Source organism: Mytilus trossulus, chromosome 14, assembly GCF_036588685.1.
Source record: "Mytilus trossulus isolate FHL-02 chromosome 14, PNRI_Mtr1.1.1.hap1, whole genome shotgun sequence".
In the NCBI taxonomy this organism is placed as follows: Eukaryota; Metazoa; Mollusca; class Bivalvia; order Mytilida; family Mytilidae; genus Mytilus; species Mytilus trossulus.
The window spans coordinates 44355916-44370646 of NC_086386.1; the positions used below are offsets into that span (position 1 = coordinate 44355916).

Here is a 14731-nt window from a genome sequence, read left to right on the forward strand (position 1 = left end):
TTTACGTTAAGTATTGATAAAATATCAAAATAAAATAAAAACATACATCTGAAATACACATTTTCTGTGTATCCTGTTAGGAATCGTATTTGACTGTGTATAAGCTCAATAGTGTCCCTAATATAATTTACATTGCCTGTCAAGCAAATTGTATTTTTACTATTATATGTGTAACTATTTATTTGAACTAATAGCGTAATGTCTGGAAAAGGACAATTCATATATATTTTAAGACTAGCAAGTTGTCATACAATTGGGAAATATTTGTCGAATTATAAATATTTCAACAAGAGTAAGTTGCCGTACACTTGGCTTGATTGTTTTTTATAGAGATTCTTTAGAAAACAACTTTTTGATAGCGAATTTTAATTTTTATGAAGTCACACTACCATAACCTAACATTTGTCTGGAAAAGAATACGAAAATGGAATCTATGCAATAGAGTGATCGACTTATGGAACATAGCACACAATTTAGTCTGAGCGTGCTACATGGTGGCATACAGAATTGAAGCATTATATATCAGAATATCATTTCATAAGTGTAATCTCATAAAAAAAAACCTGAAGAAATGCTTCACATCAAAGTAATTTTTACCTTGTTTGCTTACTTTTTTCCTGTATTTCGCTTTGTTGGTACTCATTACCGATGGAGCTGATACTCAGTGTTGTCTAGATGTAAAATGAATCTACTTTTAATATATTATTAAGCGTATCGTCATTTAACCCTACATATCAATTACAAAATATTTGCATTGGCAATATCTAATCAATATTTTACCTTCATAACTTTTTTTTAACTGAAACTAGACTTTATGTACTGAAATTTAGTTGTTCTAAATCTGAATGTTTAATAGCAGGAACGCCCAATACCAAATAACAGAGATCAAGAAGATAAACCAGCCAAATCAGTAAAAATTATAATCAATCTAAATAAACTGAATATAGTATGGACAACCAACTGTCAAATGTATTTGATAGTGATATGTTTTGGTTGTTTTTTAATTTTACATTAATTATCCATTATTATATAAAACATATTAATTTGTATGCAGGTCACTTGATTAAGATTATTAATATACATATGATATGGACTATCTGTATACATATATTGACTTACTTGTAATTAGCCGAAAATCGCATTCTTCGATAACTGATGTATTTATCTTAACTAAATAGATAATCTCTACATTACTAACTGTCATAACGATGATAAACAAGTGTATGAATAATCTAAGGATTTGAATACACATATGATATGATAAGAAAGATATCTATGAAAAATATTTCCTCTTAATACGTAGATGCGATGTTGTATAAACTGCAAATGACTGTTTAACATTTCCAAGTAATCATTCATAATTTGGCTTAACCTATTTTTTTTTACCAGCCATACGATATCCTAAAATATGTACAAAAAGATATGCGAAGTTAACTTCATTGCAGAACATCTAGCAAAACAACAGCAATAAACTGTCGTTAGAATTATGTGTCTTGTGTATCATTGATAGTTATATCTTTAACGTCTAAATAACCTTCACATAGAAGGTTTTTTTTTAATTGGGTATAGTACTGAAAATGTGAACCCTCAAGGTGTATTAATGTATCCTAATCAATCACTGCATAGGCTCAATTTATCATACTTTTCCCCAAGACAATCACCGTTACGGTAGTGAAATTTGTAGTGACTTTTGTTTTGTACTATCCTTAATGTGTCTTCTCTACGTATTACCGTTTTTTTTTAATCTCAAACAAATTCAAGTAAGTCTCTATTTTTTTTCTGAATTAACAGACGTTTTCTAGAGCCAATATGTTGACCTGAATTCTGTACACTTAAATACAACTAACTTTATTATCTTGATTATGTATTCCTGTATATAAATAAACTCATACCGGGGCTAAATTTTGTATATAAGTTAAGTGTACAGTACAGACCAAAATATTTATTAAGTAAGTAACATTGTCCGTAGAATTCAATTTATTTATTGTAGAAAAATTAAAAATAAAAGGATACAAAACACTTTATTTTAACAGAGGGTAGATACAAACATGTGTTAAAACATCTTAACGTATGTATTTATGTGGCGACTAGTCATATTAGCTGATGTATGTTATATAATTTTTCACATTTGAATTGTCATCTAGGGATATCTCACGGCTTTCTATTCGGTATAAATTTTGTTTATTTTTGAATGCCGTACGATGACACTTAATAGAAAAAAATCAAATAATAAAAATACTGAACGATAAAAATTCAAAAAGAAAGTCCCTTATCAAAAAAACATGTGAAAAGCTCAACCACATCAATATAATGATAACAACTGTCATATTCCTGACTTGTTACAAGCATTTTCTCATGTCGAAAACGGTGGATTAAACCTGGTTTAAAAGTTTATTTAAAAAGCAGTTGGTTTCAAGTGGAAACCGGTCGTATTGGTAGTCAGGCCACTTTTTCACCTTTGATGAGAAAAACACATGTTACTTGCACAATTAAGTAGTGAAATGAAATATTTGTTGGAATTTAAAATAAATTCTGATCAAAACGTTGTTACTCTCAGAATTTGCAATTTCCTTGCATGAATCTTCAACTCCTTTTAATGTATCAATTATAAGCCAGCTGGTAAACTATTGTTAGCCATTTCCTTTGTTTTATATACTTATCGCTTTTTCAAATAGCATTGATGATGCATTTTGAATTTCAGAGGATGCAAAATATATGAGTGCGGTATTTCTCGCTGTGCTGAAGATCCGTTGGTTACCCTCGACTGTTTTCTGTTCTGTGGTCGGGTTGTTGTATCTTTGCCACATTCCTTATTTACATTCTCAATTTCATTTATGTAAATCTTAGTTCAACTTTGAATAATTCTATAATGATATATAAAAGAATTACTTTATGGCAATGAGACACACATTGACAGTGTATTAACGAGATTCCAAAAAGGGATTTAAGAAGGTCTTGCCGATCAAAACTTTAAACTGACGCGTTATGTCTACGTTATTTTAGATTCATCAATGGCACCCGAATCAAAAGCAGATGTAATGTCATAAAACATTAACTTCCAACAGTTCATAAAATGTTAAAATTTAAGAATTTCAACCAACAACTCCTTTTTTCTTCATCGTTACATATATATATATATATATAAGATGATAAGGTATTATGCCATAAGAAAACTCTCTATCGAAATCACAATTTGAAAAAAATAAACAATTATGCTAAATACAATACGGAGCCCCACAAATGACATGTTCAAAATGGGAAGAAATCAACGGTCTAATATATATATAAAAGAACGAGAAACACTTCCGAACCACATGTACACAAACAAATGACAACCTCTGAATATCAGATTCCTGATTTAGGATGGGTCCAAAAAATTGCAGCAGATTAAAATTTTGTACCAACTTTCGCCCTTTTCTGAAACAATAGTGTAATATCACAACATAAAAAAGACGAGCAATAGAATATCAATCAGCAATGGTTTAACTCAATCAATAGACATACTATCACAAATGAACTTCAACTAAACGATAAAATTTGACTTGACCAATGATTCAATGTAAATACAAAATCAATGAACTAAGGGGTCATATGTTCAACAATTTCAGAAAAAACAAAATGCTGCCAAATAGATTTATGTACACATGTAACTGAAAACAATTTTGTTGTAAGTTATACAGTATAATTGGAGAACGGAAATATATAGAAAATATTAAAAATATAGAGACGAGATATATTCATAATAAATAAAACATTCAATAACAAATTGTATCAATAGACATGAACACAGATACATAGACACTACGATCACCAGCCCAGTAGTCAATACTTTTGTGCTGACATGAATTACAATTGATATGGTCATATTGATAAATTAACTGTTAGAAAACTTTTGAAATTTTGAAATACTAAGGATTTTCTACATAAGGAATAGATTGGCTTCCCTGTGTTTGGCAAAATTTTTAGGAAATGCACTTCAACATCGAACTTTACATGGCCTTTTTAACCTTTTTTGGGATTCAAGCATCACTGATGAGTCTTTTGTATGCGAAACGTGCGTCTACCGTAAATTAAAAAAAAAATGGTATCTATGATGAGTTTATTTCAGCAAGCAACATCCAACCAATCAATAAATAAGTCAACTATACAATCATTCGACGATTTTCAGCAATTATTTGTTTTCAATGCTGTTCAACTTTATAATTTGGAATTGACAAAAACCCTAGCAAACATAAAACTTTCAAGATAAAGAGTTCAACTATACTTTTCAAACAAACTTAATAGCTATAGGCAGATGTTGTGTGAGTGTCAATGAGACGGCTCTTCATCCAAGGTCTGTTTATGTGGTTCATAAGTGTTTATCATTGCTGGTTGTTATATAGATTAAACCGTTTGTTTTCCCGTTTAAATGGTTTAACACTAGTAATTTATGGGGCCCGTTATAGCTTGCTGTTCGGTGTGAGCCAATGCTTCGTATTGGAGGCCGTACCTTAAACTATAATGGTTTACTTTTATAAATTGTTACTTGGATCGAGAATTGTCTCGTTGGCACTCATAACACATCTTACTATATCTGTTGATGGTACTTTTTCCGACAATGCTAGCAAGTTGTCCTGAATTAGAGCTCGGTTTTTTTTTCGATTTCAATTTTTGTTTTGAAGTTTTCCTTGAAATTGTAACAGACGTGTTCTGCTTTGATGTGGCCTTACTTTTTTTTATCATCAGCTGCCTAAAATCATTGATTGATTTTATTTTTCATATTGATGAGCATTCTTTAAAAATACTATTTTAATATTAGTCAATTTTTTTAATTTCTTAACAATATGTTTCAATAATTAATTCGGATTCGAATTTTCTTGACAATATTCATTAAAAATGTATATTCTTAGATTTCCTTTAAAGTATTAATTTTATTCTAATGTTAATTGTAGGCTTGCACAACTCCTTTATATAGTAAGGATCCATTTTCGTGTAAAAAGAGTGCTGGCCATACAATATATCCAACTTTATTACCACTTTTGACAAACTCTTTGTATTCATTCTTGTTAAATGTTTCCCCTGGTAGAAGTTTTTGATGTAAAAACATCATTGGCTCTTGAATACACATAAACCAACATAGGTGGACACATTTGTTAAAGAATGTTGTTTTTATAAGATGTTGCATTAATGTATCACTTTTGTTGCAGTATTCCCATTCCTTCAACACATTTCCACATAGTTTCTGAAAACGAAAAGAAATATTACTTTTTTCATGAATATCACACATAATATATTTTAAAAAAAATTGCAATATGTTTATCCCGTGAAATATATACATGATATAGTCAAAATCGCTGAATAACATCATCATTGTGACCTTTTATCACATTTATATGAACATTACATTGTGAACGCATTTAGGCTTACCTTAATTTTCAGAAAGAGACACCTTTAGTTTTGACTTTGTTGATTGTCATCATATCAACGTATTTTTCTTTCTCCTTGTATTGAGTGTAGCATTTACTTCGGTACCAAGCCAGGCCATGTATATTATGCCATATAACGACAGACTCGAGACACATAATTCAATTTGAGTGATTTAACTGATTAAACAAGTGTTTAAGTGCACAAGCATATCCCTTACCTGTTTCGATATCAATTGCTGTGCAAATTCCTCTCCATTCTGTTTTCTGAAAAGGAGAACTTCTTTGCATCCAGGTACATTTACTCCGTCCTTTTCCTGCAGAAAGGAAAAAACAACAAGTAAAACTGTGAGCTACGCCGATATATTTCAGTTAACATGAGGATGTTGAGTGATTGGTCTGAAAGCCCGTCACACAGTAAAGCTAACTTATATAAACCTTGAAACCAAATTTCAGAAATATTTGATTTGCAGTTCCTGAGAAAAATGTGACGAAAGTTTTAAATTGCCTTTCATATGTGAAATGATACAGGTTTTCGGACAACAAGATGTTTTAAGGGAAGAATTTGAAAATGTGTCACACAGTGTAGCTGACTAGTATACACACTGAAACCAAATTTTCAAAATCCTTGTATTGTTGTTACAGAGAAAACTAGGAGGGAATGTGTAGGATGATACAAATGTTAGGTAAACAGAAAGTTGTATAGAAATGAGTCTGAAAACGCATCACATGGTATAACTTACTTTTATAAACCCTGAAACCAAATTTCGGAAATCCTTGTCAAACAGATTACGAGAAAAATGCGACATGACTATTCATGGGACGGATAAACTGACGGATGGATATACAAACAGAGGTAAAACAGTACACTCCCTTTTTTAAGGATAATTTATTTTAGAATTCATATACAGAAACATACTATGCGTCAATTATAAGTTTTGTGCAGTCACGAGTTGAAGATTTATTGATATTCTAATCCTTCTGCTATCTCGTAATGTTTTTCTTACATTGCCATCAACTTAAACAGGTACAACAAATTAAAAGGATCTACATCATATATCTTTTTTTTTTTCCTTTTTAAATTTTCCTAGGAGTTCAGTTTCTGGTGATTTTACTTTTTTTGTATCTTTGATCAATTGTTTACATACATACCGATTCCGTATCAAGAAACAGGTTTTCTCCTATAGACTTCCGTATGGTCCTGATTTGATTTTCTGACATCATCTTGCATTCTTTGTAGCAGCACTTAAAAACAAGAACCATGGCAAAGAGCAATGTTTAAATTGACTATTTTCTTTTATCAATATTGATCAGTTATAGAAATTTGATAGACAATTACACAATCCTTATAGGTGACAATAGGATATGAGGCGTTCTCGTTGTTGAATGACGTACGGTTGCCTATAAATGTGTACATCTACTTTATTTAAACTTTGGTGTATAGTTGAAGTAGTCTCATTAGCAATCATGCAACACCATCTTGGTTTCATACAGTAGGGATAAAACATATTTAAGTCATTACAGATTTAGGGAAGGGATGTTTGTTTTGTCTAGCAGTTGTCATTTATGACTGTTGTTTAATATAGATAAATGTATGATATACAATAAAATGCAATCAATAAGTCTGAACTAACGACGTGGAATTACTTACCAACAACAGTCTGTACAAATGATGTATAACTATTTCTTCAAGCTCAGAGTGCTCTAAAGTTTCAAACTGGGGTTTAATTACGTCAGTACATTCCATGCAATCTGTCCATTCATTGTCATACAGCTCGCCGTACTTTTCACTTATTTTCATTGAACGGTTTGGGTCACCTAGGTCAGTTATTGATGGATTTCCTTTCGTTAATTTTTCTCCGGCTATACTACTTAATCTAAATAGCAATAAAAAACGATGATGCTGAAATTCCAATTTAAATTTTTTATTTTATTTTTTATCCTTCAAATCGTAACTTACTTACAAATTGGAAGATTTTGGGTTCGATATTAATCTATATAATCTATTTAGTATCTAGCTGTTTTACACGCATACATTTATCAGATTCTGAAATAAACGAACCTTAATATCATATTTTGAAAATATGTCCAAGAGATTAGAATAAGTAAACTAACACTCAGCTATCATAATTTGGCACAACTTTTTGGATCCTCAATGCTCTTTACCTTAGTACTTGTTTGGCGTTATGACTATTTCGATATGATGAGCGTCACTGATGAGTCTTATGTAGACGAAACGCGCGTCTGGCGTACTAAATAATAATGGTGGTACCTTTGATATTTTGCAATAAACTCGTTTTATTGTGCTAATTTTTCAACTATATCTTGTCGTTTGGTGCTAAATCTATATTTTGTTTTATTCTTTTGTACACAAATAAGTTCTTCAGTTTTCTTGTTTGAAATGTGTTACATTTGTCGGGTTGGCTGACTATTCAGTATTTGATTTGCTCATTATTGAAGAACACTGACCTACTGTAATAGTTGTTAAGCTCTGCGACATTTGATCTATGATGGAGCGTTGTAATATTTCATTCGTATCTATTGTAATTTTATATACCCAAAATCAGCTACGATATTTTGTTACCGTGTTTGTAATTCCTCTTTTTCATTGATAATAGATTTGATTATATTGTCTTTTTCTGTACCCAAACCTCGTAGTTGGTCGATTTGATTTTCTAAATGGGAGATCCTCTGAACACTTTTCAGCCTGCAATTTTAATAATCAACTGTAAACAATCATAACAGCATATATACATGTATAAGAAAGCGAGATTAAAATGTGAAATAATAAACCAGCTTTTCAGTAGTAGTTTCATTTTGATATTTGTTTATATTATTGTTTTAAATTTTGTTCAACATTTTTCTCTTTTTAGTGAGTGTGTTGTTATATCCCACATTGATGTGACGATAATTGTTTGAACATTATAGTTTTCTAGAAAAGTCACTTGGATGCAATACAGATTAGCACGAACAAAATGTTTCAATATTTACCTGTTTCGTAGGTCATCTCTTTCCATGCATACTTTCTTGTATTGCTCGTTGTTTTGCGCCATGATTTTTTGAAGGTCAATTATATCCTGCTGCAATTTTGATGTTTTGGAACCACCTAGCCCACTTACAAGACCTCGTTTGTTATCATCTTTAACTTTGGCCGACACTTCATATCTCTGACTACAAAAATCTAACTTTTAATCATATATGTTTGTAGGACTCAAATCTATGGCGGGATCCAAATCTATGGCAGATTCCTAATCTATGGAAAATGTGACGTTACAAACAACTCAAATCTATGGCATATTTTTGTTTTCAACAAATCTATGGCAGATCTTTAAATTGCGTCGCAATGGAACAACGCAATACTACATGGTCGCCGCCACAAACAATTACGAAGCTCATAGATTTGAACACGATCATAGATTAAGGTAAAATCCTGCGGATGGTTTAAAGGTAGATGTGACATATTATTCGGAGGAGGGTCCATATGTGCTGTACCAGACAAAGTCTGCAACAAGCTAGGGCACCACTTTTTGCGGTACCGGATTATGTAACTAGAGGCTCAAACGGCCTGTGTCGCTCACCTTGGTATATGTGAATTAAACAAAGGAAGCAGACAGTTCATGACAAAATTGTGTTTAAGTGATTGTGATGTGTTTGTACATCTTACTTTACTGAACATTCTTGCTGCTTACAATTATCTCTATCTATAATAAAATTGTCCGTGTAGTTTCAGTGGGAAATGTTAGTAAAAATTTACAAATTTTATGAAAATTGTTAAAAATTGATTATAAAGGACAATAACTTCTTAGGGGGTCAATTGACCATTTTGGTCATTTTGACTTATTTTTGAGTCTTAAATTGCTGTACAATATTGCTGTTTACAGTTTATCTCTATCTATAATAATATTCAAGATAATAACCCAAAACAGCAAAATTTCCTTAAAATTACCAATTTAGGGGCAGCAACCTAACAACGAGTTGTCCGATTCATCTAACAATTTTAGGGCAGATAGATCTTGAAAAGATAAACAATTTTACCCCTTGTCAGATTTGCTCTAAATGCTTTGGTTTTTGAGTTATAAGCCAAAAACTGCATTTTACCCCTTTGTTCTATTTAAATCTAAAAATGATTCTGGCTATGTTTGGTAAAATTTGGCCCAGTAGTTTCAGAGGATAAGATTTTTGTAAAAGTTAACTAAGATTTACGAAAAATTGTTAAAAATTGACTATAAAGGGCAATAACTCCTAAAGGGGTCAACTGACTATTTTGTTACTTTTGACTTATTTGTAAATCTTACTTTGTTGAACATTTTTGCTGTTTACAGTTAATCTCTATCCATAATAATATTCAAGATAATATCCAAAAACAGCAAAATTTCCTTAAAATAACCAATTCAAGGGCAGCAACTCAACAACGGGTTGTCCCATTCATCTTAAAATTACAGGGCAGATAGATCTTGACCAGGTAAACAATCTTACCCATTCTCAGATTTGCTCTAAATGCTTTGGTTTTTGAGTAATAAACAAAAAATGCATTTAACCTCCATGTTCTATTTTAAGCCGTGGCGGCCATCTTGGTTGGTTGGCGGGGTTAAAAAAAGCACAATTTTTAAACTAGATACATCAATAATGATTGTGGCCAAGTTTGGATTATTTGGCCCGGTTGTTTCATAGGAGAAGATATTTGTAAAAGATCATGGAGATTTACGAAAAAATGGTTAAGAATTGACTATAAAGGGCAATAACTCCTAAAGGGGTCAACTGACCATTTCGGTCATTTGACTTATTTGTAAATCTTACTTTGCTGAACATTATTGCTGTTTACAGTTTATCTCCATCTATAATAATATTCAAGATAATAACCAAAAACAGTTAAATTTCCTCAAAATAACCAATTTAGGGGCAGCAACCGAACAATGGGTTGTCTGATTCATCTAAACATTTCAGGGCAGATAGATCTTGATCTGATAAACAATTTTACCCCGTTAGATTTGCTCTAAATGCTTTGGTTATTTTAGTTATAAGCCAAAAACTGCATTTTATCCCTATGTTCTATTTTTAGCCATGGCGGCCATCTTGGTTGGTTGGCCGGGTAAAAAAAACATAAATTGTAAACTAGATACATCAATGATGATTGTGGCCAAGTTTGGTTCAATTTTGCACAGTAGTTTCAGAGGATAAGATTTTTGTAAAAGTTAACGACGCCGGACGCCGGACGCCAAGTGATGAGAAAAGCTCACTTGGCCTTTAAGGCCAGGTGAGCTAAAAAGGAGTTACGGTAAATATTTTACTATCTACAGCTGGCTAATTTTATCATGTAAAAAGATAAAATTAATGGATATCTATTTGATTTAAATTGTCCAAAAAAAAAGATGTATTAACGATAAGATAAATGGGATCAAATAGAGATACCAATATTATATTAAAAAAAAAATGTAAGGGGCACAACATTTCAACCCTGAGGTCTGTATTGAGGAATTCATCATTTATAAATTAAAAAAATATTTGGTTACCATCACGATTTGGTTAACCATTATTTCACAAATGTTTATAGAGATGTCGTACATTTCGGCTGTTTTCAGACAAGTCATTGATCATATATGTACTGCATTGTTTTTCATTTGCTCAAATTTTACATAGATTTGGGAGCAACAAAAATCCGCCATAGATTAAGAAATTACAAAACTTGCCATAGATTAGGATTGTTAAAAATCTGCCATAGATTTGGAATGCCATGACGTCACATTTGCCATAGATTATGAATCTGCCATAGATTTGGACCCCGCCATAGATTTGAGTTTATTTAGTTAACATTGTATGTTCCTTTAACTACTATTTTCTATCTATCAATAACGTATAAACATTGCAAGTTATTACCGCATTATGTATTGTTATTGTTAATCTTGAAATACGACTTAACTAAAATACATTTCTTTGCATCTTATCTAAAACACTTTGTCAAAGTACAAGAGGAATAATTTAACAATTTGTCATTGTCCATTTTTATCCACTATTGTAACTATTTCTTTTTGTTTTCTTAATATATATTTCCGGAACAGAGGGTTAAAGATGGAATTTACTAGATTGAGCCTGAGCTAACTGTGATTTATATACGTCTTGTGTATGCAAAAATAGGATTGTGTGTCATGACGTTGGTTAAAATTACCTTTAAGACAAAGCTTTCTCGATTGTAATAATTAAGTACTTTGTTGAAATTTATTTATCTTAATATCTTAATGAATTATATATATAATTGGTTAAACGTTAAAGACGAAAATATTTTTTTATATAATTCAAATACTAATGAGCAGACATTAATTTTTCAAAATAAGAAGGCAGATATAGGCCACAATTCTACAACAAAATCATTGTTGTGCCATCTTACCAATGTTTGGTAGCAATTTTTCTTGGTTATTTTTTGAGAAGACCACAATGAACAACGGGTGTTTACTGCGATGCGTTTGTGATTTCTATCATTGTATGGAAGAGTTGTTTACTTATGTCCTATTATCAAATTTCTGCTGTGATTCACTTTTTTTACATTAGCATGACGAAACGACGGTAGAACTGGACATGAAAAATAATTTCTAATGTCAAAATTTCTTCAACACAAACCTTGTATCTGGATTAAGGAAGCAATTTAGCTGTTTTTTCACAATATACCTCAATCATAGACAATATGTAATATCAAAGTGACCTTGGTTAAGGCGATACATCTTTGGGTTGTTAGATTCTTATAAATCATCAGAGCTCGACACAGACCTTGATTTTGTTTTCTCTTTTTTATGGGTAGCATATTCTTATCCTTTTAACTGGGTGTACATTAGACTAAACATGATAAATTATATACTGATAAGCTAAGGTACAAAATACTCACTCACATAATTTTGTCTTTATCATTTAATGACTTAATATGCTCTTTTCTTTCCTTTTCCCTTTCTTGTGTCTCTTGGGTTGTCCATTTTACGACTGAATCAATCTTATGTTTTAAATCCTGATTAGCCTTTATTCTGTAAAAGTTCAGGTTGCGATGAAATGCATATTGCTCGTTAAAAAGAACAGTTTTTATCATAGTTCACAACATTGATATATTTCACAGCTCTTTGTAGTAAGAGGTTCAAATAAATAAGGGTATAGGAAGTAAGTTTTGAAAATTTTGCGTATCGTTTTTAAACTATCATTGCAAATTAAAATGAGACCAGTGTGCTTACTGATGTAATCAGCTCTTTGGTCGGGTTGTTGTCTCTTTGACATATTCCCCATTTCCATTCTCAATTTTATCAAAATATTTAAAGATGTTTATGCATATAAGAATCTTAGACATTTACATGATTTTCATTCATTTGGTTTGTTTTAAATAACACCAATTATCAACCATACGATCGTGGTTTTATTCACATTACTTTTTATGTTAAATATCATCCGAGTAAAAATGGTACTTTTAACTCCATCAAAACAGGGGAAAAAAAACAATAAACAAAATAAAAAAACAAGAACTAATTCGTTTTATTACATTTTGTATGTAACTGTTCGACTTAATCATACACTTACAATTCGTTTTTAAGTTTTATAGCAAAGTTCCACAGAAGTTCAACTTTTTCAGTAGTAGAATCAATATCCCGGTCATTCATACGTGGTAATTTAACTGGATCAACAGGCGACACTTGATTATTTATCTGCTCAATTGACAAGGGTAATCTCTGCAGAAGTTCCTTCATCTGAAAAATCGCCTGTTGATTTTCCCTTCAAAACAAAATAACATTTTGAAATAAATTATAAATTTTGACAGCAGTGATCTACCTTTGTTTAAATGTCGTACATTGATTAAGAATAAACAAATCAAGGAAACAAACAAAACTGATAAAATCGCATAAACACATAAAGGAGCGGGACCGGATGTGTGGATATGGTAAATGTCTGTTGCTATTCAAACATCACCTTTCATGAAACGGTTTCGACATTAAAGTCGTCATTTGAAAATGCCATAGCAACTGTCGTGATGAACCATTTACACACAAAGACCAGTAACAGTTAAAAACTTGGATGGATATTTCCTTTTTTAGGAAAATGTTTGTCAAATCACAATTTTCCTGTTTGAAATGACAGGTTTCGCTGTTAATTTTCCTTTGTTGTTAACATTTTCAAATTGCATAAAACAAAAATACAAACTTTTTCTTCAATGATATTTGACATTCGGTCTAGGACCTTCTTGTTGTTTCTGAATGTCTCAGATATTTTTCATTCCTACTATTCTGTCGGGAATTGCAAGTTGATTGATTCGATGCGTCTTACGAGGGATTCAGACATGTGGTCACAATATTTGGGTTAACGATTAGTCGACTGATTTGCAAATTTGTTGACTCTAAATTTATTATTTATGTTTAAGTTTCAGTAAGAAATGAGATATGTTTTCTTACTTGCTATCTTGATTATTGCTATTATACCTTATAAATGGATCTAGTAATTGACGTGTTATGTCTGATCCGATTACAACCGCCTTGTCGTCTTCTTCTCTTTCTTTCTTTAGGAGTTCTTGTTTTTCTATAATAGATTTTGGATTTGACCATCTTGATAAAAATATAATTGCATTTTTTTCATGTTTGACCGATTGTAAAGTAGTCCTTGCTTGCCTCATTGCAGGCAATATGACTTTAGATGCCGTACATTTCTCGTCTACTGTCAATTGCAATCTTTCCATGTTATGCAGTAATGTTGCCTTTGTTCTTGTTACACATTCTTGTATTTTTTGTTCTTCCAAGTCTATCTGCTTTACCAATAGCTTATATTCAGTTTGCTTATTAGTGTCATAATTAATGGCACTCTGCTCTTGGTCTATCCTTATTTTCAGTTCTTCTATGGAACTTTGAATATCACCATGGATGTTATGGACAGCCTCACATATTGGTAATATATTGTGTTTCAAATGGTTTCCAACAACACACTTCTCACAGGTAAGATGAAAACAGTCGAAACAGTATTTATCCACATGTTTATTATGATCTTTACAAAAATGAAACTTATCTTTCATAAATAAAATACAGGAATCCTTGTGAGAAACAATACATTTCTGGCATCCCTTGAATAAACATTTTTCACATTGTTCATATTTACCCACACCACCACAGAAGATGCACTTCATACTCATCAATTCGAACAAAAAGTAAAAGATCAAAATGATTATATTCAACGTAGTAAGATAAACATGATAAAGGAAGTAGACGACAAATATGTCATTTCTAGTATCATGTGATCATACGTAAATATAGAATTAGTAGTTTCCTTTTAACTCAATATAGTATTCAGTAAATATCCTTGTTCTTACAATGAATTAA

The 14731-nt window shown here is 31.3% G+C and overlaps 2 protein-coding genes across 3 annotated transcripts; both read right to left on the reverse strand.

The window, feature by feature from the left end:
* Nucleotides 1-4878: 4878 nt before the first annotated feature.
* LOC134696206 (uncharacterized) lies at nt 4879-13139 on the reverse strand. Of its 2 annotated transcripts, XM_063557874.1 has the most exons (8): nt 12951-13139; nt 12281-12409; nt 8394-8573; nt 7987-8109; nt 7054-7279; nt 6555-6647; nt 5624-5719; nt 4885-5221 (listed from the first exon to the last, which is right to left on the reverse strand). In XM_063557874.1, exons 1-8 carry the CDS (start codon nt 13115-13117, stop codon nt 4922-4924), a joined length of 1314 nt encoding a protein of 437 aa, XP_063413944.1. In that variant the 5' UTR covers nt 13118-13139; the 3' UTR covers nt 4885-4921. The 2 variants fall into 2 exon arrangements, with proteins under 2 accessions (XP_063413945.1, XP_063413944.1); XM_063557875.1 differs by lacking the exon at nt 7987-8109 and having other exon boundaries at nt 4879-5221.
* Nucleotides 13140-13812: 673 nt separating this feature from the next.
* LOC134697799 (uncharacterized) lies at nt 13813-14538 on the reverse strand. The gene has a single exon (XM_063560084.1). It carries the CDS (start codon nt 14536-14538, stop codon nt 13813-13815), a length of 726 nt encoding a protein of 241 aa, XP_063416154.1.
* Nucleotides 14539-14731: the final 193 nt, after the last annotated feature.